The 25,300-nt window shown below is 39.5% G+C and overlaps 1 protein-coding gene across 3 annotated transcripts in view; it reads right to left on the reverse strand.

The window, feature by feature from the left end:
• Nucleotides 1-10,681: 10,681 nt before the first annotated feature.
• The window catches only part of kcnn1a (potassium intermediate/small conductance calcium-activated channel, subfamily N, member 1a), a 100,146-nt gene continuing 85,527 nt past the window's right edge, over nucleotides 10,682-25,300 (reverse strand). For all 3 annotated transcript variants that reach the window (XM_088085295.1, XM_088085293.1, XM_088085294.1), the window contains exons 5-9: nucleotides 20,369-20,510; nucleotides 19,101-19,211; nucleotides 18,650-18,777; nucleotides 15,169-15,238; nucleotides 10,682-13,026 (exon numbers count right to left, since the gene is read on the reverse strand). In XM_088085295.1, coding sequence (XP_087941421.1) covers nucleotides 12,721-13,026; nucleotides 15,169-15,238; nucleotides 18,650-18,777; nucleotides 19,101-19,211; nucleotides 20,369-20,510 — 757 coding nt within the window. In that variant the 3' untranslated portion in view covers nucleotides 10,682-12,720. The remainder of the gene's footprint in view (nucleotides 13,027-15,168; nucleotides 15,239-18,649; nucleotides 18,778-19,100; nucleotides 19,212-20,368; nucleotides 20,511-25,300) is intronic.

Below are 25,300 nucleotides of genomic sequence, written 5' to 3' on the forward strand. Positions count from 1 at the left end.
CTGTCACACGCAGGGCGATTGGCCAATGTGGAGAACTGAGGGGTGAGAGCAAGCTTAAACATTAAACCTGAGCCGCCCCTGTGCTGGTGCTGACTGGCACTACTGGGTTAATCTGTGGGAGAGAGAGAAAAGAGAGAGACTGTTGACATTCACAAACCTGAGGAGAGAAGGCGTTGAACTAAAGTGATGCATGTGACCCACAACAGGTGCTTTAAAAGAGCATTGATGGCTGCTTTCAATCCATATTATACTTGCTTTACTTATATGAAAAGGTAAAAAGTTGATAATACACTCATTAACCCTTTGAAACTTAAACAAATTGCCTTGATTTCTTTCAAAAACACAAGAAGAAGGCAATAAGCAATGAAGGAAGAAATTTAAGAAGAAAAGTAACAAGAAATTAGTTAAAAGTACATGAAAGTTAACTTAAAATTTGTTTCTAAAAAAGAAAGTTAAAAAAAAGCAAGGCAAACAAGACTATAAAAGGTGTTTTTTAAATATACAAGAATGACTATTTTAAAGCTTTTTTTCCTTTTTCCCTAGACAGTTTTCCCTAGCCTTTTTTTAAAATTATTTAATTCACTCATAATAATAAAATAATAATACATTTTCAAAGCCACTTTTCAGAACACTCAAGGTCACCTTACGGATACAACAATAATAAAACAACAAAAAAAAGCAGGACATAAGTAAAACAACGTACAGTAAAAAGCTAAAAATAAGTAAAAGGTCAACAACAGTGAAAGAAATTGCACCAATTTGCCCAATTTTCAAAGGTTTAAACACTTGTGAAAGGTGTCTGAAAGGAGTACAAGTAAAGTTATGTCGCTTCAGGTTTCAAAAGGTCAACAATGCTTCTGTGTACAGATACAAGCATAGCATTGTCCAGTCGTACTTCAAGTATTCTCACTTTAAACCATTAGAAACAGTGGCTTGTCCACAAAACTACATTTATTTTTTAGAGACAAGCATGTGTTTAATAACAATCCTGTGATATCAATTACATCTCATATCTAAGATCTGTGAAATACTGCTTTATCATCCCGTCATTTATGAATAATTCATCCTCTCTTCCGCCGTGTCATATTGTGCTGTGGTCACAGAGGGAGCAGGAGTGTTTGGCACTAGAGGGCAGCAAGCTCCTGCTTCTCACTTGTATGGTTCATCGCCACCTCTCTCTCCCTCCCTGAGCTTGTTCTGTCTCTCGTTTTCTCACTTACATTTTCTCTGCTGCAAATTATGTTTTCAAACCTGGATAACCCTGTGAACATCAGCTTACATCTGTGCTGTGTATCCTTTGACTGTGTTTCCTTGTAGAATAGAATAAAAAAGCTGCTAAATTCATCAAACACATGATAGTGAGTTATTTTAATGTTTCTAATTAGCAAAGCACAGGCCCCTATTTTAATACAACCAATAGCCTACTGCAACACTTCCTGTCCTCATCTCATAAGATTTAAAGGAATGGTGTGTGAGATTTAGGGGAAAATAGGCAAAATAAACAGACCCAATGATTAATAAATAAATACTCAAATAAAACAGTTTCATGTTACATGTAAGTTTTACTCCCATGCTGTTTGGCACGTTGCAGACAGGCCGCTGACCCAGCACCTGCTCAAGTGTGTGCACCATTTTTTTCTGCATCAGATGTTCATTAGAATGTTTTACCATTAGCCGATTTTTTCCCAGAAATCTCTTCCTTTCCAAGACAATGGATCAGGTGATTTAACCTGTAAAAAAGCAGAATAAAGAAGTTTCATGATACAAATCAGTAGGCTATTTCTCCTATGCTGTTGAATTGGTTGCTAACCCTACAACTGCTAATGTGTGCTTGCCTTTTTTCTCTAATAATTTAAGATCCAGACATTCATGAGGTTTTAGTGGAATCTGAATTATCCACAAAGGTCTCCTTTTCTACAAAACAAACAGACCAGGTGATTAAAACAGGTGAAAAATCTGAAGAAAGCAGTTTCACTTTAAAATATAAGTTTTGCTTACACTGTTCACCTTGGAGGGGCTATGGTGGCTGTCACAAAAACATGAATGGCTCTATCTAGAGCCAATGTTTGGTTTGTCCATTCTGGCCCACAGTAGAAAATTGGGGGTGCATTGTGGACTCCATGAACAAGGACTTGCTCATGGACATATTAAAAAAGTTGGATACAGCAATAGGGGTGGTGCCCCATTTATTCCTATGAAAGTTGGTCAGTGGCGCATGAAGCCAAACAAATTCTATTTCTGCACATGAAATTAGCCAGATGATCAACACTGCTTCCGCTTCACTGGACCCATAGAGAAAGTGCATTAAGAGACTTCATCTGCTGTGCCAGCTGCTTCGGGTTCAGCGCTCTGCTAACTTGAGGACAAAATGATTGAATCTTTTGGTTCTTCCTGAATTTCCATATGTAATTGGACCGAATTAAGTCAATCTTGATAGGGAAACAAATCATTTTGCGGGGGTCGTGATTGTAAAAAATAAATAAATAAATAAATAAATAGATAATTCACGGATTCACAAACATCTCTTTTTCAATGTAAGTCTATGGGGAAAAGTCTTTTTGGGTCCAATGGTATCATGTGATGGACCTGCGATTTGTAGCTTCACTGTATGGCCACTGCGAAAAATATTTCAAAGCATTTCCTGGGAGCCTGGACTCGCTCCCTATATATAAAAGGTAACGAAAACACGACTATTATTATTTTCAGGTTACTATGCTCTAAAGAAAACATACCTTTTTTATTATATACAGTTTCTGTCAATATATTCCCCTAAATCTTACAAACTGGACCTTTAACCCATTGTATCTGACTCTTGCTGTATAAAGTGACATCACTCTGTGCCAACAATTCTTCCAGAGCAGCGCTGATTTTCATGTAGAGAAAGCTCAAGGCAAGGACATCTGTAGTGACCCCCCCCCCCCCAGATCCTCTCTCTCTCTCACACACACACACACACACACACACACACACACACACACACACACACACACACACACACACACACACACAAACACACACACTGCAGTACTCATGGCCAATAGAGTACAGTAAACACATAATGCAACCCACTTTCTCAAGTGAGTACTGAGTCCCACCAGTGGCCTTGGCCCGCGGCTACATCATCTGTTGTTGCTGTGCATGTCCTCTACTGCCGGCGCAGGTGCCTGCTCAGCTGCAAATAATATGCGGAACAATGTGAGAGTCATGTATAGTGAGTATAAAGCAAAGGTCTAACATGTAAAATTGTTACATAAAAGAACGTACATACAGGTCTTGGTCATACTGAAATAAGTCATGAATCAAGTGTTTATATTGATTTACAATGTCTCCTATTTAAAATCACCATAGTAAATCTTTACACCTGTTATCACATTTATTTATAAAAAAAAAAGATTGATATGAAAAAACAGTAGTGAGAAATGGAATTTATTTGCTTTAGTACTGAGAATGAGATGAAAAGGTTAATACCCTACTTGTCTTTTTAAATAAGACACTACAACAGGAGAAGGTTAGCTTAGCAGGAAAATGTCTAATGCCACTGTCAATATTATTTAATAATAATAATAATAATAATAATAATAATATTTAGGCATGAGGTATGGAGAACAAAACCTGACTTCTTCAAAACACCTTAATGTTAACGTCCACACAAAGTGAAATTCTAATGTCCTTAGACATTTAAACTATCACCATCCATTTTTTTTAACAACCAAACTTTAACAGCTGTCTAATGTAGGATTCCAACATCTTTGAGACGTCATTGACGTGATATCAGCTGTAAGTGGTCTGAAGCTTTGATTAAGGTGGTACCAAAAAAAGTAGCAGGTGATATCCACAATTTTTTGCCTCATGAAAACCCAAAAATGACGTTTGTGTTTTTTTTTACTGGGGTGGCCCAATTTACTAATGCAGGGGTGGCAAGAAATACAAGAGTCACTGCAGGCAAATGCTTTCGCATAGCTTTTATAAAGCATTTTTGCTACATGTGCTACATGCTTTATATCTTAGTTTAGTGTGTAAGCTTTCTAACATTTGGTCATTAAACAAGACTACAGATGAAGATGATGGGAGGTCATTAGTTTCGCATGTATTTGTTCATAAACCAAAATATAAGACCAATCCAAATTTTGACCTACAAACTGAGCACGAGGGAAAAGTCCAAGTTAAGCTACTCTCCCAGCTTAACAGATCGATATGAAAGTGGCACCGATCCTCTCATCCAACTCTCAGTAAGAAAGTAAACAAGTGTATTTCCCAAACAGTCCAACTATGCCTTTAAGTCCCAATGAGTTTCAACAACTGAAGAGGAAATTTAAATTTCCCTCTTCATGCCACTGTTCTACAGGAATCCCTCAGTGAAGCTCTTCTAAGTTGTTCCTTTGATTGACTAATTTCTATACTGCATTTTCATTTCATTGATTGAATAAGGGCCACTTTATTTTATTTTATTCTGCTGATGTTATTCTATTTTAATTAAGTTTCTCTTAATTGTGTTTTTTAAAACATTGCTCGAATGCCTTATGAAGAGCACTTTGAACTGGCTTTGTGTTCGAAAGGTGTTACTATTCAAGTAAACTTGGCTTGACTTGCCTATAACATAATTTTACCTTTGACATTTTAAAGTTGATTTACTGAGTTTTGCTTTTGCTAACACTCTATGTGATGCATGATATATTATTCCTTTCGCAGGGGTCAATGGTATTGATTGTTGGCCCGACTTTGAATGCGTCATTAAATAGTGATCTGCTGCATGATCAAGCATTAACAGATGAGGCAGCAGTGAATGATTTAAGTATCAGTTGCTGTTTAGAGAAAGTTCATCTTTGCAACCAACAGAAAACAGCATGTGTGAATGATGCGATCATAGATCTGAGTTTCCAGCCTTGGCTGAAATTATTCTGTCAAGTAGAGAACAAATGGGAAGCTCCTTGTATACATTATGTGTGTATCCGGGTGTGCACATGCACACACACGCTGTGGAAACATACAGTACATGTACACTTTCATGCTTGGGGTCCTGACACATGGCTTGAGGGCTCAGAAAAAAAGGCTCTTTTCTTCCTTCAGAGCTAAATGAAGCAGGGAAGCTATGGCAGCCTCCACCAGACAAGCTCATTTGTATCAGTTCATTCTGCCTGAGATCTCTCAGAGAGAGAAACGAGCAGCGGAGGAAGAGACGCAGATAGGTAGAGATAGAGAGAGAAATGATTGATGCTGAAATAAATGACACTCTAAAAAACATTTGTTGGAATGAAAAGGCCCTTCACACCCACTCTCCACCACTACAGCAGTGTGCATTAAAAAAGGCCAAAAAAACCTCCACAAGATCAATACTCGTATTCTCTCTGATTTCCCCAAGTGTATGCCAAACCACGTTAGCTGAGAGTGATAGGGCGGGCATTAAGCATAATGCAGCTGCTAGCTGTTAGCTCCCAGGGCAGACAGGGAGAAAAGTGGGGCCTGTGATAAATTCAATAAATGACTTCACTTCCCCGCTGCAAGCTGTCCCCGAAGGACCTTTCACACTCTGGGATGATCCTCAACACCCTGCAAGCCAGTTTCTGCCTCCCGTCCTTCCCCAGGCCGAGGGTCATCTTCACTCCTCTGCAACCTGCATCCCCCGCTTGTTTTTCCTTGCAGTGGACTTCATCTTCAGTACCCTCTAGGGGAGATCTATGGTAATTTGATGCCTCTTTTGTTGCCTTTCACGCTTTAAACACAAGAATAAGTAGTACCTGGATGAAATGACTTTGCTCATTCAGAAACTGACACTTTTAATAAAGGTGATAATGGAAAGCTTACCTGCTCCCGAAATTAAGCTGGGTATATGTGACTATATTGGCAGTAATTTACCAATTTTCCACTGTGGAACAAGATTAGTGCATGTTTTAAATTCCACATGATCCTAATCATATATTAAACAATGTGCCTCATGCAGCAACGTTCTCTTAATTCTCTGTTAAGAGAAAAAACAAGAGAGGTCAACTCCAGATGCACCAAATGCTCTTAACCATCCAAATTTGCTCTTCACCCAGGTGTGCTTAATGATGAATCCCACCTGATCATAAGGAACCTGTTAGCATAGGTAACGCCCCCTAAACACTATATAGAGTGGGTGCTGTGTCATATGCAGACTTGGAATTGGAGAAATGCCACCAAAAAAGCCGGAAGAGGAGGAGCTTCAGCGGCAGTGAAATCAATGTACTGTTCAATAAACTTAACAAATTAAAAGTACTCAATACAAAAAAAAAACAAAAACAAAAACAAAAACAATTTAAAAACTCAAAATATCTATTGTAATTAAAAGGAAAAGCTTGAGAAGCTGGAACTTTGAAATGTCTCATGCCAGAAAAATTAACAATTATGTGTATTGATGCCAATTAAATTTCCAATCAATGGGCTAATCATTTAAGCTGCACTTTTATATTTTCATATTATTTGTGGACAAAAATCTTTGAAAATCTTTCAAAAAAATTGTAGAGTAACTGAAGTAATAAAAGTCTTGTAGTGTAGTAAAAAGTATTTTTTTTCTTCTGAAGTGCAGTGGAGTAGAAGTAGAAAGTGGCATAAGTGGCTTAAGTACAGTACTTAAATGTTACATTCCACCACTGGTCAGCAGAGGGATGCACAGTAATTGAAATTACAGTAATTGAAATCAATGGACCAATAGTATTTTGTCCAGCTAACAATTTAAAAAATCAAAACATTACCTAAATTTGATTTTATAATATGCATGCATTTTTAAAACGTGCCTCAAGTTCAAAACTTGTTTCTTCAGCAATTTGTCCAACATGACAAGATGTGTTTGTCACTCTTGACATTTTCTCACCTAAGAGAAGAGCAAAAAATCTTTTTTCGTGTGTGTGTGAAACTAGGAAATAAATGGGTATTTACAAAATAAGAGCACATCAGGAGACAAAAAACAAAAATAAGAGGATATTTGTTCATGTATCGCTTCTTGCATGAGGCCAAATATTTCATTAATGATGTTGTACTCATGAGGGAGCAACAGGGAGCAGAGGAGCAGTGTTTCCACTGCTGCATGTCTTTGGGGTTGTATAGCAACAACTACAGGGTGACTGACTCTGCTACTCTTGCGGGATATCGGTCCGCTGCCAACTCCCTCCTGATTTGGCTGTAATTAACCAGGCTGAGCCTTGTTTGTGCATGCGGACATGAATAGTAGCTTGTTATTTGAACATTAATGGCTGTGTGTGTTTGTGTGTGTGTCTCTGGTGTACAGCCCATAGTTCACCTTGGAACAGTGCCTCAGCAGCTGTGTGTCCTCTGGAGCGATGTTTATGTTTATGTCAATACATCCTCCTGTAATCATGTTTTAGGATGTCCCTGCCTCACAGTTTTCCGGGAAGAGACGCGTGATGTCTGTCAACACATGTGCCAACTCACCTCTCACTGTCACCGTTGGCTCTAAGCTGCTGCCATTTCCTTTTTTCTTGGGGTGGACCTTATGTGGAAAAAGTTTCAGACCGGAGGACAGGAATTTGGACGCTTACAGTTTCGTCTACAGCTGCCAAAAAGAAGATGAGAGCTCTGGGTCATAGCTGAAGATAGTCTTTAATGTTTTGACCTTGGTGTCTCTCCTTGCTAGGACAAAAGTTCACCTGCAAAATGAAGGAACAGCGAATAGCATACAGAGAACATGTTAAACCCATTTGCCATCCATTAAAAGTTGATTTATTCCAGTGCTACTACGTACATTATGCATCATGTGGCAGTGTACACAGAACAATGATTGGGTTACATTTTGTCACTTTTTGGGGGGGGTTTCACTCTGTTTTTGTTTAGCAGAAGTGTGTTCTGATTCCTGCTCTATGAGGAAAGCCTACTTTTCAGAATAATAAAAGGGATGCGTTTATCACTTTGACTCATCTACCATCATCAGAATAACATCATGAATGTCCCTCACTTCACTACAAAATACTGTGCATTTTTTATTTTCTGGTGGAGAAAATTGAGTCACTATTGAATATTGGAATGGTGTTTTGGCAGGACTTTGTTGATGACAGAATAAAGACAGAAAGACAACAGAACCAATTTTACCTCCATGAGTAGAAAAAAAATGTAAAATTAATCAAATACTAAGTTTAATTTTGTAGAATTTCAAATCCTTTGTTTCCTTTCTCAATGTTTTTCTACCACATACTTGCACCCAGCTACCTTTCACTCCCCGACGTTCACTATTTGTCCCGTTTACTTAGTGACATCTACAATGAGGTCATATTTACAGGACACCCACTCTTGCAGTTCACAACCCTCCCCCGGGCCAAAACGGACATCTATCAGTAAATGAGCTCTCATCTTTCTTTTTTTTTTCAATCTCGTCTCGCCCTCTTTTGTGGTGCCCGGTGAAGGATGAAGTCCTTAACACCAGCACCATCACATCTCTCTGGGGAAGACACTCCAGCATCTGTGATCCCTCCTGGTGTAACTGAATATTACACACTGAGTGCAACATGGAACATGACCTGGGGGTTTCCCTGCGTCTTCCTTTCTTTTTTTTTTTCCCGGACCACTCAAATGTGCTGCCGACCATTTGCGAGGCCTCTTTGCGTGTGGGGGACGGATGTTCTTAATGATGACAGATGACAAACGCGAGGCTAAACCTGCAATGTAATGGCAAGGTGGAAACCTTAGATACAAATAGGCAGGTAAGGTCCTCCATTAGCCGTCCTGACTCACTGCATGACACTGATTGAAACGGAAACTGCAAAGACATGAGATATCCCTTCATACTGGAAGGGTGGAGTGCAGCACTGTATGAGAAGTGGCGAGAGGTGGGGGCAGTAAAGAGTCATGCTTCATCAACTCAAGTTGAAAGGAAAAAAAGCTAATATTCATGCTTGATTAAGTTCCACTCGTAGCAAACTGAATATTTTCTTAAATGTCCAGAGCCTGTGGGAGAGCGGACTCGCTCACTGTCTCACAGGTTTTAGACTTAGCGCGGGTACAACTCAAAGCAGCTCGGAAATGATTAATTAAGTAATTAAGATCCAGGAAATAATAATAATGCTCATATTTGTCTGTTAGCTTAAGGGGCCATAAAGATGATTTTTTTTAGCACAAACAACCTTTGGGGACTTGTATTATCTACCATTCACACTACTTAGGACAGCATGCTAGCCCGCTAACCCGCTGACTTTCCATTCCACTTTTAATATGTACTTTGGAAAAATAAAAACTTTTAAAATATTTCTCTTAAAATTCCAAATTTACAAGTCATTACAACTGGATGTCACATACCATGCCTTTGATATTTAAAATATCATAATTTCATCCTATTGTGGCTAGTTTGTTTTGTTGTCTTTTAGAAAGACAAAACAGAGGCCTGTTACTGTAACGTTAAAGGAATAGTTTGACATTTTAGGAAACACACTTATTCACTTTTTTGCTGAGAGTTAGATGAGAAGATTGGTACCACTCCTACTGTTTAACTGGTGAATTTGCATTTCCTAGGAGAGCGAAGGCATGACCCGCCCTACTGTGCCTTACTCTGCCTCTGATTGGCTAACCCCTTACATTTTAACCTTGACTCTAACCAGCTCCTCATGCTTAAACCCAACTAATACAGCCAACAAGACAGTAAGGTTTAGCCAATCAGAGGGAAAGTATAGCAAGTCATGCCTTTGCTATCCTTAAAAACGCAAATTTGTGCACAGTAAATATAAGGCAAGCTGCCAGCCAGTTAGCTTAGTTTAGCATAAATACATAAAATAAATCAGTAAAGACCCCACTCGCAAACTTGTGTCTGAAAAAAGACGGTTACTAACAAGCCGCTGCATCAGACTACAGAATGTTCTCACACCAAACTGCGCCGAACACAGCTTTACAGCCTCGCAGCGATAGCGACACAACCACAGTGTAGTTTGTTTTAGCCTAGCAATAGCTTTTTACTTCTGGCAACTGCATTTACGCTTCAAAAATCCTGAATGTGGCATTAAATTTGTGAAGATTATCTTGCAGAAAAAGATGTGTATGTATCATAAACGTTTGTTAACCACAGAGCTTATTTTCTGCAATGATCCAAAATCCAATGGAAAAATCCCAGAGGCTTTTTGAAGAGATAACCAGGGAAGTCTTAGTTTCTGCGTTGGCCTGCAGAGAAAAGTCATTCCTGGGGCACTCAATAGGGAATGGGAATTGTGTTGCATTCTGGAGCAGCGCCACCATTTTTGGAGGATAAGCATCTGCAGATATGCTAGCTACCATTATGCCTGTGCAAATACAAATGACCATTTTAAGAGAAACTCTCGACAAAGGCCATGGAGCAAAATATTACAAAATTGAATTAAGTTAATGATATCCAGTCTTGTGAACTTGCCAACTAAGCACCCGTGACCTTTACAGTCCCTGATGTCTATCTGGTTTCGGCATTAGCACCTACTCCTGAAAGAAACTCAAAATTTTTTGCAAGTTTATTGATTTTTGGATTTGTGTTCAATTTGTAGACAGGTGGGTACCTTCAGATCTACAAGCGAATTACCAACAACACAATTATCTGGAAAAAGGTAGGCTAGCTAAAGTTATGCTAACTGAATGCTTATAAAACGTTAGCTACTGATGAACAATAATGTATAACTGGTATCAAGAAAAACGAAATGCATGTTAGCTTACCTTTGTGTCTGACTGCATGCTAAATAAACTGGTGTCTTAAATCTTAATCACCCTTACCATTAACAGCCAGCAGATGGCACACTTTCCCTTATCCTTTAAAATCAGCAGACCTGCTGTTGATAACGACACGTTCCCATTTCCTATTGCGAATTAGCCAGGCTAGCTGTTTCCCATGTTTTCCGTCTTTATGCTAAGCTAAGTCAACCAGCTACTAGCAGTAGCTTCATAATTACTCTTTTGTAAAGAAACGGGAGAAGTATCAATGTTCTCATCTAACATCGCGCTTGAAAATGAATACATCCATTTCCAAAAACTATTCTTTTAAATTTGCAGAGGGACCCATTCATTTCTTCAGCACTTTTATTTGTATCCTTTCAGAATGCTTTTGTAGTAGTGATCTTTCTTCACCTCATATTTTAAACAGGGAATGCATCACAGAATCACATTACTGCAACTCTCTAGTTCTGCAACTCTAGAACTCTATAAATCCTAATTTTAAAAAAAGAGGGAAATTTTGGTTAAAATTTTTTTTAAAAAAAAGAAAGAAAGAAAGAAAGGCCACAAACAAACAAAAGTAAATGAAATCTTAATCATGTAAAATCATCAAGCCATCCGAGGAAGATTGTGTATCATTGTCATTTTTGCACAGAACCATGCAAAGGGGCAGGGTTGGTTTCTCAGTCCGACCTGTGATGTGTGCCCGTGTGGCCGTATATACCAGCAGACCTCAAGCCATGCCATTATCTGAAGACCACAGGAAGCTCTAATTAGTGGTGAGAAAGGTAGACTACTACATATTTCATTGTTGTGTGTGTATGAGTGTGCAGCATTGAGCTAAAAGTGAACCTGTTCTTTGACAACACACTCACAAATATTCTGTCTGTCTCAATTTTGCTTACTCTGTGAACTTTTTCATTTCCAACATTGTTAGTAGAAATAGAAAAAAAGGGCTTCAAAACATTAAGAGTTGCTGTGTAATGGAGGCAATGTTATGCATTACATTAAGACATTTTCTTTAAATTTTTGGAGAGGAATGTATCTGAAAAAGGAATGCAATGCTGTATTCAGACTGTTAACATCGTAAAAAAGCTCTGAAATTAGTAATTAAATAACCCTCTACTATTTATACATTCAGGCACTGAAAAATCACATGTCAATATGTAACTAAAAAAGATAGTCGCTCTCATTTTCCCTTGGTAAGAACAAGGAAGCTGAAACCTTGAAGTTGGCAACTGTGTAAATTTTTCCTACCCAGTAGTAATGCCATATGCATCCCCTTTGCTCGTCTTTTGTGTGACAGTTTCCCCTCCCCCTTAAGTGCATCTTCACACACTGACATGACGTCAGAGCTTTCGTAGCATCTTCTAAAGCTTTCACCCTGACCTATGGGAAAGAATCCATGACACTAGTCTTTTGAAAGGGAAATCCAATGGTTTGTCTCGCTCTCCTCGTCAGACAAACAGATAGACGGACGGATGGGTGGACGGATGTCCTCCATGGCCTCAGAGGGCCAGCAGGTGAGCCGAGGCCCCCAGCTCCACAGACCAACTTCCCCCCTCGTGGTTAAGGACTCTCCGGTGTGATAGCCAGCTCTCACCCCAGCGACCCTGAACTCAGTCATTTTTTAACTATACAAGGGCTTTTACAAAAAAGCTAACTTGAACAGCCATACAATGGCTAAAACATAAACCATATCTCTACTTTATCTCGGTTTTTCAGTCATTTTTAATTTTTTTTTTCTCATTTTCTTTTTTTTGGATGCATTTGTGTTTTTTCTCGATTTTAGTCTTTGTTTGCTTTTCTTTGTTCTTTTGGAGTAGCTCTGATCCAGTCCTGTGCTGAGAGGCTCAGTCACAGAGGAATTGGTTTTTGGATTTGATGTTGGGTAGGGAGGAACAGGAGAGGGAATGAGTGGGAGGAAGAGAGGAAGGGCAAGGATCAGGTCAGGGGTCAAGATATGGGTTCATTATTAGTCCAGACATGGACTCGCCAGCGGTTACAGGGACGGCTTTGGATAGGACAGAATGAGGTGACGAGTTGGTTTGGGAGAGGTGAGGCTCGAAGGTGATTGCAGAGGGTTTGTCAAGGTTATCCGCTATCAGAGGAGGTGTGTGGTGCTGTGGAGGGAGAGCGCCGCCTACGGGCGGTGGAAGTCCAGGATCGCTCCGAGCGTTCGGAGCGCTCTGAGGCTAGTGAGGCGGGCCGAAAGCGGTGAACAAAGCCGTCCAGGAAGTCCTGCTGCTGCTGGGTTATGGCTTGGGAGATGAGGCAGGGCAGCGCCTGCAGGCTGCCCGTCACCGAGTCCAGCTTGTCCTCCAACGTGCCGATGCGCTTGTCCAGCTCCTCACTGCGCTCCTGCAGCTCTGACACCAGGTCATACATCACATTCTGGGTCTAATGAAGGAGAGAAGGTAAATGTGTTTGGGGAGGTGCAAGAACAGGAGGACAGAGAGGGAGGAGGAGGAGGGGAGGACAAAGGAGGGAAAGACAAGATGTAAAAATTTTACAACTTAATCTCTCAGAGGAGACATGCAATGAATTTACCGAAGGTACAGCATGTTTACATCATGTAATAGCTCATCATAAATGACATGTAACAGTCTATCTCAGAGAGCATGCAGAGTGAAGGGGAGTTGTGTAGTTTCAGCAAGTCAGCACTGATATTTATCTTCCCACCGTTTCACAACCAGCTTCTCCAATCCATTTATAGCCAGAGCAGGTCTTTAATGCTTTATGTATATGCTCTACACATCTCATTCATATAATGAAAAGCGTCTCTATTATTTAGGCACTTATTGTTCCGCAGCAGATGCAGCCGGGCCAATGTTAATGCAAGTGGTATCTGCATGTAATTCTTCTATTCAGACTAGAGCCATTGTATATGTTATAAAGTATATAACAAAGCACATTTTATTCTTTTCTTTATTTTGACAAAGTAAATTCCATTTCACATACAGCTGTACACCAGTAGTGCTCACAAAATACAAAATTACATTAGTGCATGCCCGAAATCAAATGACTTGTCTTATGTATAAGCCAGAAATCAAAGGGTTACTTCACCTTGGGGCATAACAAAGAGACATTGAGCCGTTGAACTGCTGTAGGGTGTACACAGATGGATCTGACCATCGAGCAGAGTAAGGGCAAGTAAACACACATTAAAGGAGTCGCCCTCAGAACCTTTTAAAATACACACTGGAGTGCAAATGCCATCCACATCAAATGAGGCTGCAGTCATGCACCTCCCTTTGAACCCCCTCTCTGCTCTGCTCTGCTGGGTCAGCTGACGTCTATACAGCGGGACAGAAGCTACTGAGGCATGACTGCTTTCACCCTCTTACAGAAGGATGCTGTTCACAGTATGTGGCTAGGCTCAGGTTCCCAAAACTGTTAGGCCTTGTTCAGACTGTCAGCCCAAATCAGTTTTTGGCATATCCAGATTGCATTCCAAGGTTCCTTCAGCCACAAGCAAGTTAGATTGAGGACTTTTAATACGTTTTTAATGCCATTCAGAATGGAACCTTTTTATTTTTTATTTTGTGTTTCTCACTCTGCATGTTGGACACACAAATCAAATCCGATCACTTGCAAATGACTGTTCGGACAGCCGGTTTTAAAGATCTGATTTGAGAGACAAATACGATTTCCGTGCAGTCTGAACGTAGCCTTACACTGTCATAAGTTGTTACTGGAAACAGGAAATCAGTTTGTGTTGAGTTTGATTTGATTTTAGTGGACAAATATCAATACACTGAACAGCAAAAGTATACAATAAACTTCAGGGATAGTCCTGTACTTGTTTACATTACTGTTCCAGAGTACATATCAGCCCGACCAAGAAGACTGTTGGTCTTCATTGAATATCATAGGAAGACCTCACACCCGCAAATGGCCATTTTTTCTCATTCCTCAATGAATTGAAGTTAGCTGGTGGTCTCCCTTAATTTTTGGTAAGGGGTTAGTTCAGATTCAGCAAAGTCACACAATAACATAAACAAACTACTGCTCAAAGACCAGCAGCTTGCATGTTCAGCGTGTTAAAATGACTGTTTTTGTCACTGGAGTCTTGCATTGAAGAGTGCACATGAGCTTCACTTCCAGTTCTGCTCCCTGGTAGAGACGGCTGTCTGTTTGAGAAGCACTGAGCTGGATAAATGAGACTTGGATTGTACGGCAAGAGTTGTGTGAGAGTTTGTAAAAGTATGTTTGGATACAGTTTTGCTGCTGTTAAATGTGGTCACCTATGACTTCATCTCATCAACGTTTTTCTGTTTTTGGATTCTTCATTTACGAAGGAGGTACGTAAAAAAAAACCAGTTTACTTCACAAAATCAACATAACACAGGGTAACTAGCTGATATACAAATGTTTATTTGGAGGATTTAAGTACTCTTTGAGACAATATGTGCAGTTTGAAGCTGGTCAGGTGGTGCACAGTCAGATAATCAAAGCCTTTTTCGTCTATAAGTAGTCATGTGATCACTTCTCTAAACGAAATTCCAGCCTCTGTAAAGTTACATCAGAGAGGAGACTTACCTTCGCCAGGTCCACCAAGGTGTTGGCCTGATCGTTTAGTTTCCTCTGCTCCATCTTCACACTGCGCAGTCTAGTGGAGGCACAGGGAGGTGGGAACAGGAAGAGGAGGAGAGGAGGAGGTGGACAAAGGGGAGATTGAGGGAGGTGAGGAGAAGTGGAGAGGGAATAATGGAATAGAGGGTAGTTTGCAGGAGCGGAGCAGAGAGAGAGGCATGTTGTTTGGGGGAGATGAAGGGGCAGAGAGGGCCAACAGGTAAGAAAAAAGGAGGAGGAGGAAGAGGAGGAGGAGGAACAACATATTTTTTATCAGGCATGCTCTCTCACTGATGACACTGAGAAGAGAGAGGACTGCCTGCATGCATCATAAATATATGAACTTTACAAACTTATATGTATACATATATAGAGAAATATATATGTATAAATATATATACACAAGCATTCCTGGTCTTGGTCAATGCAATACCAAAACATGCAAAACTTCAGAAGCATACCACGTTCATTTTGGAAAAAAACAGACCATTTATCATGTTTTATTTATTTTTTTGTTATAACAAGATCTTCATCTCATAATATTGATGTGCTTTAAGCTGCACTTTTTACATTTAAAAAAAAAAGTATTTTTGCAGTCTTACTGCTGAGATGATCTTGTTACAACCTAAAAAGAATTTGTTTCTCAATAAGAAGAAAAAAATCTCTACATAATTTCAAAAAGGAGAAAACGATGTTTTTTTTCCCAGCAAGAATGCAATATGCTTCCATACAAGACCCGCCCCCCCCAAAAAATCCATGTTTGAAATCATAACATTCCCATCTCTCTCCACCCAAAAGTAAGATGTCAAAAAATTAAAAAGATGACATGCCCTTTGTCAGTGCTACACACAGCTCAGTGGTAGGACTTCAGATATACACACTGGTCATTCAGTAAGCGTGCAGTGACTGTGAGTGACTTTGTGCACAATGAAATGTGATTCTCCCAGTCTGTGTGTGTGTGTGTGTGTGTGTGTGTGTGTGTGTGTGTGTGTGTGTGTGTATACATGGGTCTATGTGTATGTGTGTGTGTGTGTGTGGATGCCACAGATAAAAGATGAAGCTTGCCAAAAATAAACTGTCTTATGACACTGCTGAACACACGGCAACATAGACATTTCAAATAACTTGCGCAATGATACATCGGACATGTTTTGTGATGCCTTCAACATTGTGCCTCTTTATCTCTAATCAAATACATTATAGCCCTGTAAGAACTGTTAACGCTGATGCGAATAATGTGTCATTGTTAGCGGTGGCATCACACAGCCATCATTTGGATGTGTGAGGGAAGAATTTCCCTGTTCGGCAAATTATGAGACAGGATGACATTCAAGGGCATTTATTCATGTGCAAATCAGTATATCAGAGCGGAGTGAGCCCGCTCGCTTACGGCTCTCTCTCTCTGTGGGAAACAGCGCGTATGTGTCTGTTTGCCCGGCTTTGTTATCCCTTATGGCTGTGGAAGAATAGGGGCTAAAAGCTAAAAGCGCTACTTATTAGTGTAATGCATTATGAGTACAATTTTATCCTCCAAAAACACAACCTACTTGTTGTGTCTTTTTTGTGCTATGTTGTCAATGTCATGTGTAAGCTTTGGTATTTGATCTCAAATAAAAAAGGGAAAAAAAATCAATATTGTAAATACAGTAAACATTTAAAACTCATACATTAAAGTGTGTGTGTGTGTATGTGTGTGTTCATGTCATCACAAAACCATCAGGAGTGTAGGATGATATCTGCTGATGCAGGTTAATATAGCCTCCAGAGCAGCTATATTAATCATGGGCAACATTATACAGTACATCGTAGATGATTATGAACCGCTGGCCAGGCCAACAAAGCTCCAAGCTCATTCTGTGCAAGATGCTTTTTCTTTCACACGTTCTCTCCAGACAAACCCTCCACTATTGACACCAGTGGCAAAATGTTGATGCTTAGTTTTTTTGTTTCATTCCATTCAAAGGGGGGATGGGAGGGAGAGGGAGGTAAATGGAACACTGAGGTAAAAGAAAAACCAAAAAACAATTCAGCATCCAGCATTTTTTTTCCTTTTTTTTTTGGTAACACGCTTTTTCTCATGCAAGTCAAACGCAGACATGGAGAGAGGAGGAGGATGTTGAGGAAACAGTAGGAGGAGGATACATAGAAGACTCAACTTACTTCTGAGCTCTGCGGTGATAGAGCAAAACAAAGACAGAACACAGTACAGAGTTTTAACCTCACAACATTCACGAAACGAGTGAAACCATTACACTTCTCACTGTAAGCACAGGGTAAAAGGGGGTCGGAGGGAGAGGGAGGAGGGGAGGGGGATAGGAAGGACCATTACACTAGATTGCAGCGTGTGTGCTTGTGTACGTGTGTGCATGTGTGAGAGTACACGTGTGAGCATAACAATCAAAGGATATGGTACTCTTGGAGAGGACATTGTAACGAGCGCTAGAAATATTCTCAGCTACAGCTGCATTTTGTCTGTTTATTCCAAGTTCTCCAACCCATACGACCACATAGGTTTTATGATCCTTCCCGCTGAAGACAACCCACAGGACCATTTCCTAAATCAGCGCTTGTATCGCTGGACGACAAAATAGTTTGTATATGACCGTTAACAGTCACAGTTTTGAACAGGTAGTTAACGCCGTGAAACAGTCAAAGTTACACCAAAATTAAGTGTTTAGGTTTAGAACAATGATCGTGGTTTGGTTAGAAAATAAGTTAATTTGTTACTAAGGTAATGTAAACGTGTCAGCTTTTTTTCTCTGCTCTGCTGGGTTCAGGCTAGGATGGGATTTTTAATCGAGCTCGGGCCCAGAACTGTTGCTCAGGCTGAGGTCAGGCTTGGACATAAACTATGTCTGTTTGTGCAGAGTCAGGCCTGATTTATTCTTTTTTTTTTTGATGCACGATCAAATCTCTATGCCACGTGACATACTACTACATACAGTGTTAAAATAACTCAATGTTTGCTTTTAGTTTGGCACACAAACATCTGTCTCCTGGATGAAAGTCCTGTGGTTGTTTGACCCATCCACGTCCCCTCTGTCTAACCCTAGGTGGACTTAACTACTCTTTATACTATGTTTTTTGACTTCCTTTGCTCCCGTAAAAATTTCTACAGCCACTAAAAGTAGTCGGCTTGCAAGAAGGTAAAAATGTTGTAATTTCTGCTTGTAAACATGACCAATGTGGTCGTATTTTGGAGAACAGTCTTGTTTATTGGCAATACAACTCCTAATAATACAGCTTAAATATTGTGTACCATGAAAAACACTAAAGACAATCTCATAGAAGGAGCATCTCAAGAAGTGTTTTTCAACAACATACTGTATTTTTTTGGCATACTGAGTGACTCCACTCAGTGGTCGTTGGTGAACAACTCTGTCATATTTCCATTAGAGATTTTCATTACACATTAGATAATGCAAAACGGACAAAGAGCCGGACTTACTGGTGAATGGCTTGGAGAAACTTGCGCTGGTGTTTCCGCACCTTGGCATGATCTATCTTCTTGACCAACTTAGTGTGTTTGTAGATGAGCCATGTTTCCCTGAGTACATTGGCAGCTGTGTTCTTTACCTGTGAAGCAAGGTTGAAAAAGACAAAAGATATACAGGACCCTCTTCACTGGGCTGCACGGGCTGAAAGTCAGGCATCCACGATTACTGCTACTGTCTGAAAGTATTAACTACAGATACAGCTGAAATAGTGGCAAGTACGTAAGTAAACTTTACTCCTATAGCACTCTTCAAAACCAGAGTTACAACCTATTTATACGTGACAAACTAACCAAGGGGACAAGGTGTAACATACAATACAAACCATGAAGTACTAAAATTGTAGGGGACGGTCAAACATAGAAAAAATATCACAGTTACTAAATGAACTGGGATGAGACTCACTCGTTTGCAGAGTTGTGTGTCCATCATGAAGTTGTGGACATGTTTCTCAGCCTTGGTCAGCTCCAACTTCCTGGCTACCACTGCAACCACCAGTGCAGTGCAACCAGCTCCCTGCAGCACAAAGATGTGGTCAAGCAGGCAAAGCAACATTTTGTTTATAAACTTTCAAAATGCAACTTTACTACATTAATCATATAAAACGATACCCGGTAAAGAAACAAGACAAAGCAGCTCAGAGTCAGGGAATGTTATTTAACCCTTTAAAACCTGGAGTGACATCACTTTTCTTGTGCTGCTTTCAGATGCCTTTTACGAGGATTTAAAACAAATTGGTGCGATTTCTTTCAAAAACATGGGAAAAAAGCAATGAGCAACTTGGTATGAACTGATCCACATATTGCAAGAAAATAGTACATTTAGAATTTTTTTTTTTTTAAAACTTGGTTTCAAGTAAAAAAGTCAAAGTGAAAAAAAAAAAACTAGGGAAAAACAATATTCAACATAATTATCATAATTACATATTTAAAATTATGCTACATATTTACAATGTAACCAATAATTACAGGCAATAATTTAAGCACTTTTTCCGAGTCTTGTTTGTTTGTTTGCTTTGAACTATTTTCAGGTTATTTTCTTGTACTTTTTTTTACTAATTTCTTGCAATTTTTGGGTCATATTTTGTGGTCTTGCTTATAGCCTTCTTCTCATATTTTTGAAAGATATCAAGACAATTTTCTCAAGTTTCAAAGGGTTAACTGGGAACAGTAAGTTGTATGGCATGTCGCTTAAATCCTTACTTAAACATCAGCTGAGAGAAGAGTAGAACTGAAGTGTTTTTTTTTAAAAAAAAAAAAAAAAACAACTATGCATCAGTTAAGTACAAAGTGAAGCAAAATAACAAAAACAAGCTGAATTTAAGATTTTCTGTTTTTCAGACAGAAATTGTGTAGAATTCAGCTCATCAGAAAGATAGAGCAGCCCAAAACACACAAGTATGTAAAGACATGACGGGTAAAAGAGGAATGTACTTAATAAAAATATATGTAAAAGCTGCCAACTGACGTGAATGAGTTCAAACACTGTATTTTCATAGTTCTGACTCCTTATTTGCTTCTATTTTTTTGATTGTCAGTCACAAATTACTCAAAATCTTCACGTATTTCTAAACTATAAAAGTTACACAAGCAGAATTGTATATGACGTTATCTCAAATTTCTTGTTGCAGTACTTGTTACGTGTTATGTAGTTCTCTGAATAAAGGAACCCACCATAATCCCTGTAAGCAGACACACGCCTTTCCCACAGTACGTGTGTGGTACCATGTCCCCGTAGCCAATGGAGAGGAAGGTAATCGAGATGAGCCACATGGCTCCCAGGAAGTTACTGGTCACTTCCTGTTTGTCGTGATACCTGAAGTGACGAAGATAAGCAGAAGTGGGATAGACACAGTCAGTAACACCACACGCGGTTACTTGACCGTGAGCATGCTGGAGGATGACGTGGTGCTGTGTGAACCAAACAGGGGTGGTGAGAGGAGGGGATGGAGGTGGTGAAGATTGAGGAGGAGGAGAGAACCATGGTGCAAGGTGTTACACCTGTTTGTAAAGCCACTAAAAAAAAGTCCATTCTGAGTGAAAGAATGAATGGATTTGAAAGAGACACTATAATTTCCATTGGTCTTTGGCGTTGGGTAATTTTTCTACCTGAGATAGTTTAATGGAGGAAAATGTTTAATGGGAAGGAAACTTAAACTGACATGTAGCCAGAAAAAAAGCAAATACTGTCCATTTTTGAAAGAAATCAATGAAATGATTTCAATGTAGAGCAACAACACTGAACATGTTTGATGTTCAGTGTCTGTCATTATAAAATTTAACTGTTTGGTGAGAGGAGTGATATGAAGGAGCATTGAAAAAAAAGAGTCAGAGGCCAAATCACTTACTCTTGTCGTACATTTGCATAGAAATGACAATTTTAGACAACATATTTCAAAGGGGCCATGTCGCTGTAAGTGACTGGATAAAGAGTACCGAAGGTCAAACTTGATTTGAATGTGACAACCCAACAAATGTTAGTGTCAGAGCATCCACAAAATGCACATACTGCTGCATTAAAATCAAACTAACAATTAGCTTATTGGTCACAGTTTACTGCAAACCTTCCTCCATAGAAGTTTATGCTGCCCCCCGAAAAAAGGTTTGGCAATGCAAATCATCACTTCAAACATGTTGTTTGCTGAAAATAGCTGACAGCCATGCTTGAATTGTCAGTCCAAAGGCCCTCAGTGCACACGCAAAGATATTTCTATAAAAAAACACACACTTCACAAAAGCTGCATTGATGATGACATTCCCATACCTTTTGCAGCAAGACAAAAGTCCATCACAGAGGCAAATCTGCCTTATCCACCCACCCTCATTCAACTCGTCTAATTATTCCCAATGGGCTGTCTAGGAGGAGATCAGATAAGATTTAATTTTGGAGTTAAAATCAAATATTCATTAAACACTTTGAGACAACATCTCGCCAACATCCTTCTGACAAGACGACATAGATGGAGCCTAATTTCTTGGGATTTTGTTAAGGCTTGTCTAAAAGTAGATTCTGACTGAGCCAATCATAAATTGCAAGCGACTTCAAGCTATTCAGCAGTGACCCAGCATGTGGACTCAAAATGGCCGGAACAATCACCTCTAATTAGTGCACAAGTCCAGATCGGAGCACTTGGGGTCAGACGATGAATTTCTTAAGTTTTCCTTTCCAAAATGGGGGCAAACCCTTGCTTCCTCTTTCTCCTCCAAGACAGATCATTGTTGTCAAACATCATAAGTGAACTAATCATGCCTTCTGCAAGTTCTTCAAACTCCCACTCTCACAGGTGTCTATTCATGCTCAAAGTCAGGGGGAGAAAATAACTATGAGCACCTTTTCTCCCTCAGAATGACAAAAAAGTGTGTGGTCTGTGGGATTCAAGCCTCTTTAATGACATGCAGAGAAGCAGTCGGTACAATACCATGCAGGAATAAAGAAAAATGTCTGCATCCTGCATGCTTCAAAGCCAGTATATTGAGAGCAGAGGAGCAATGGGAAAGCCTGGGGTCCATTTAGAGGTGAAAACCACCCTCTGACATATCCTGCTGTATCACAAGGTGGACGGGGGATTGTCGTGGACGGGCTTTCATTTGTAAACAGTGGGGCAGGATTGGAAGAGTAACAAAGGAAGAAGCTCATTGAATTTGACACCCCTGTCTCTTTTACCTGCATCCCAACACTTCACCAGCTGCCCTTTGATAGCTGCCAGGGGGCTAAACTTGATCAGCTGGCTAAATATTGTAATTACAAGTGACTAGTATGTTAATTTCATTCATCTTGTCATCAAGGCAAGCAGAGAGTGAGTCATGTCTTCAAGGCAGGCAGCAATGTGCTGCACCTTTGAGCACAGCCAACAATGCATTACAGTGTATCACAGCAGCCTTCTCTCTGTTGTAAATATACCCCCATAAATATGCTTTTCTTTTTCTTTTTTCTTTTTTTTTAGCAATAAAATGTTTTAGAGAATGCTTCCTGATTTATCATCTGTTTGTTCTAATGGTGGAAATATATTTCCAACGCACATATTTCAATAATTCTCCGCTCTAAAAAAGAGCAGAAACAGCAATACGGGAATAGAGACAGAGGCTGAATGGGGAGCTGATCAATAACATTTTAAGGCTCTCAATATACTGTGTCAAGTTTTGGAATAGCATGGAGAAGAGCTGGCACCACTTTCAACCTATTCCAGGACAAGAGGTTTATACTATGCTGTCTAGAGCCGACAGTTTTATCCCCCGCTGTTAAATTCTCCCTGACAGACACTCTGCAGCGAAAGCATTACCCCGAAATCACTTACTCAAATACTTCAGAGATGATGTTGTTTATCCACTAGTGTGTATAAAATAATACTGTAATTTACACCCCAAATGAGCTCTGAAACGTTGCTTCTGTGGTGGGTAAGAGGAGGGAGTACAGCACGATTCACACAACAAAAGACAAATGATCTCCAATCTGCGCTAGACAGGTAAACAAAAATAACAACATGTACAACAAAACAGCTTCCCGCATCAATCTCTTCAAATTATAACCAACCAATCAACTATTCTAATCCGACACTAGGGTGTTTTCTGTTTGTGTACTAATGAATGATTACCAGTTATTTTATTATCTTAACTGTGGCTGTGTGCAGATGAGCTCATGATACATAAGACAAGTCCTGAGGAAATACGGAGGCTAAAGTGGACGACACAACTTCTGAACAAACAACCTTAACGATGGATCAAATGTGAAAGAGCCACGCACTTTCTTCCACCAACACACACAACACACACACAGACGCACAATTATCAGGAATATTTAAAATGTTTGACTGCAGCACTACAATAGAAAGTATTTCTGATATGAGAACAAAAGAAAAATCTTTGTACATGCAATTTATACAAAGTTACTATGAATTTCAATCTAAATGCTTTTTAATAAAAGGTGTTGAACCAATGTCAGCGATTATCTTTAAGGGGACCTCTTATGCTTGTTTTCAGGTTCATAGTTGTATATAATGTTTCTACAGGAACATGTTTGCATGCTTCAAAACACTTTATTTTCCTCATACTGCCTGCACTGAAACACCTGTATTCATCTATATGTCTTAAACGCTCAGTTTTAGCATCAGCCTCTATAAGCTCCCCTCCTGAAAAAAGCCCAGTCTGCTCTTATTGGTCAGACTGAATAGCTTTCTACCATGAAATACCACCACTAAAAGTTTCACAATGCAACCACATGTTCCAGCAGAACATATCGAGAAGAAATGAACAAAATCCCCAAAATCTTCACAACTGTACATGTTCCAGCAGAAATATGACCCAAAACGGCAAAGAAATTAACATCAATTATCAATTAAATTAAAACCTACATGCATGTTAAAAGTGAACTTGCAGCCGGGGAATTACTGTAACAGAGAATGGTGGCACTTTCATGAAAAGTCCCCAATAAAATTTCCTGAACACAACCAGACATGTTCCAGCAGGAATATTATCCAAAATCGTGGAGAAATGTAATCAGCAACCAAGTTTACATGTTTTGCTGATGTAAGCATGTAGCTGCATTTAGCAGTATAGCCAATATAATGTAACACTGTACACTGTGACACTTGCTGTAACATGCTCAGAGCAGATAACTACATAAGAAATCTAGCACACTATGACGTCACCATATGGATTTTGTTTTTCAGCTGATACTGATGAGCGACAATTAGCTGCTTCTCATGGCTGAGACAGTAACTGATAATTTCACATTTTTGTATTTCAAAAAGAAGTTTATAAACTGTAGTTTATGCACAGCTGAGGGTAAGAAAGGATCATGATTTAAAATTCATTAGCCAGGTCAAAATCTAAGACACTCTACTATAGCCTGTGTAGAAAAAAACTGTTGGAAAAATAGTATTGAAGTGGGAGGAAGCATGATTTTTTTTCTCTTATGGATAAGCCTATTTCTATATACGTTTACCTCATTTTTTGAAACTTTGGCCACATTTAATATGTAAAGCATAATGTGTCCCCTTTAAAGGTTTAGGTGTCGTGTCGTGAATGGGCCTTTTTCTTGTTTTGGAGTGAATCACCTCACAGACATGACATCTGAGACATCACAATGACACACTGAATAGAAAACACACATATGAAAAGAAGAAGAGACAATGTTTGAGAAATTACACATAAACATGTTACCTCTCTGTTTTATGTCCCTAGAATACACATCTGTTATGAGGTTAGAAAATTTGTAATACGGACTAATATACGCAAACCCTAATTCTACATCTATATTTCAAGCTTCCTCTCGGAGAATCAGAGCCCTAACTCTGTTCCTTCTTTCCTCCGCCGGTCAGCTGCTAGAGCAAAGTAAATGACTTCCTCCACATTCAAAAGCTGCTGCTTAACATTCTGCAGCTATCGCCTGCGTACAATAACAGCACTTCCCCAGCACTTCTTCCTGCATTTTGGTTTCACATCAACAAAAACAAATTAAAACAATTTTTCAACGAGTGCAAGTCTTGTTGAAATAAATGAATTTGAGCTCTGTGAGATTGCTTGGGGACAAATATGTTGGGATGCTCCTCCGGGAGTGTGTTAGTTGCAGTAAACATGAGCAGATTAAACTCAAAGTGATGATGACCT

The sequence above is a fragment of the Plectropomus leopardus genome, chromosome 12 (genome assembly GCF_026936395.1).
Source record: "Plectropomus leopardus strain MGB_pleo_1.0 chromosome 12, ASM2693639v1, whole genome shotgun sequence".
NCBI classification, from domain to species: domain Eukaryota; kingdom Metazoa; phylum Chordata; class Actinopteri; order Perciformes; family Serranidae; genus Plectropomus; species Plectropomus leopardus.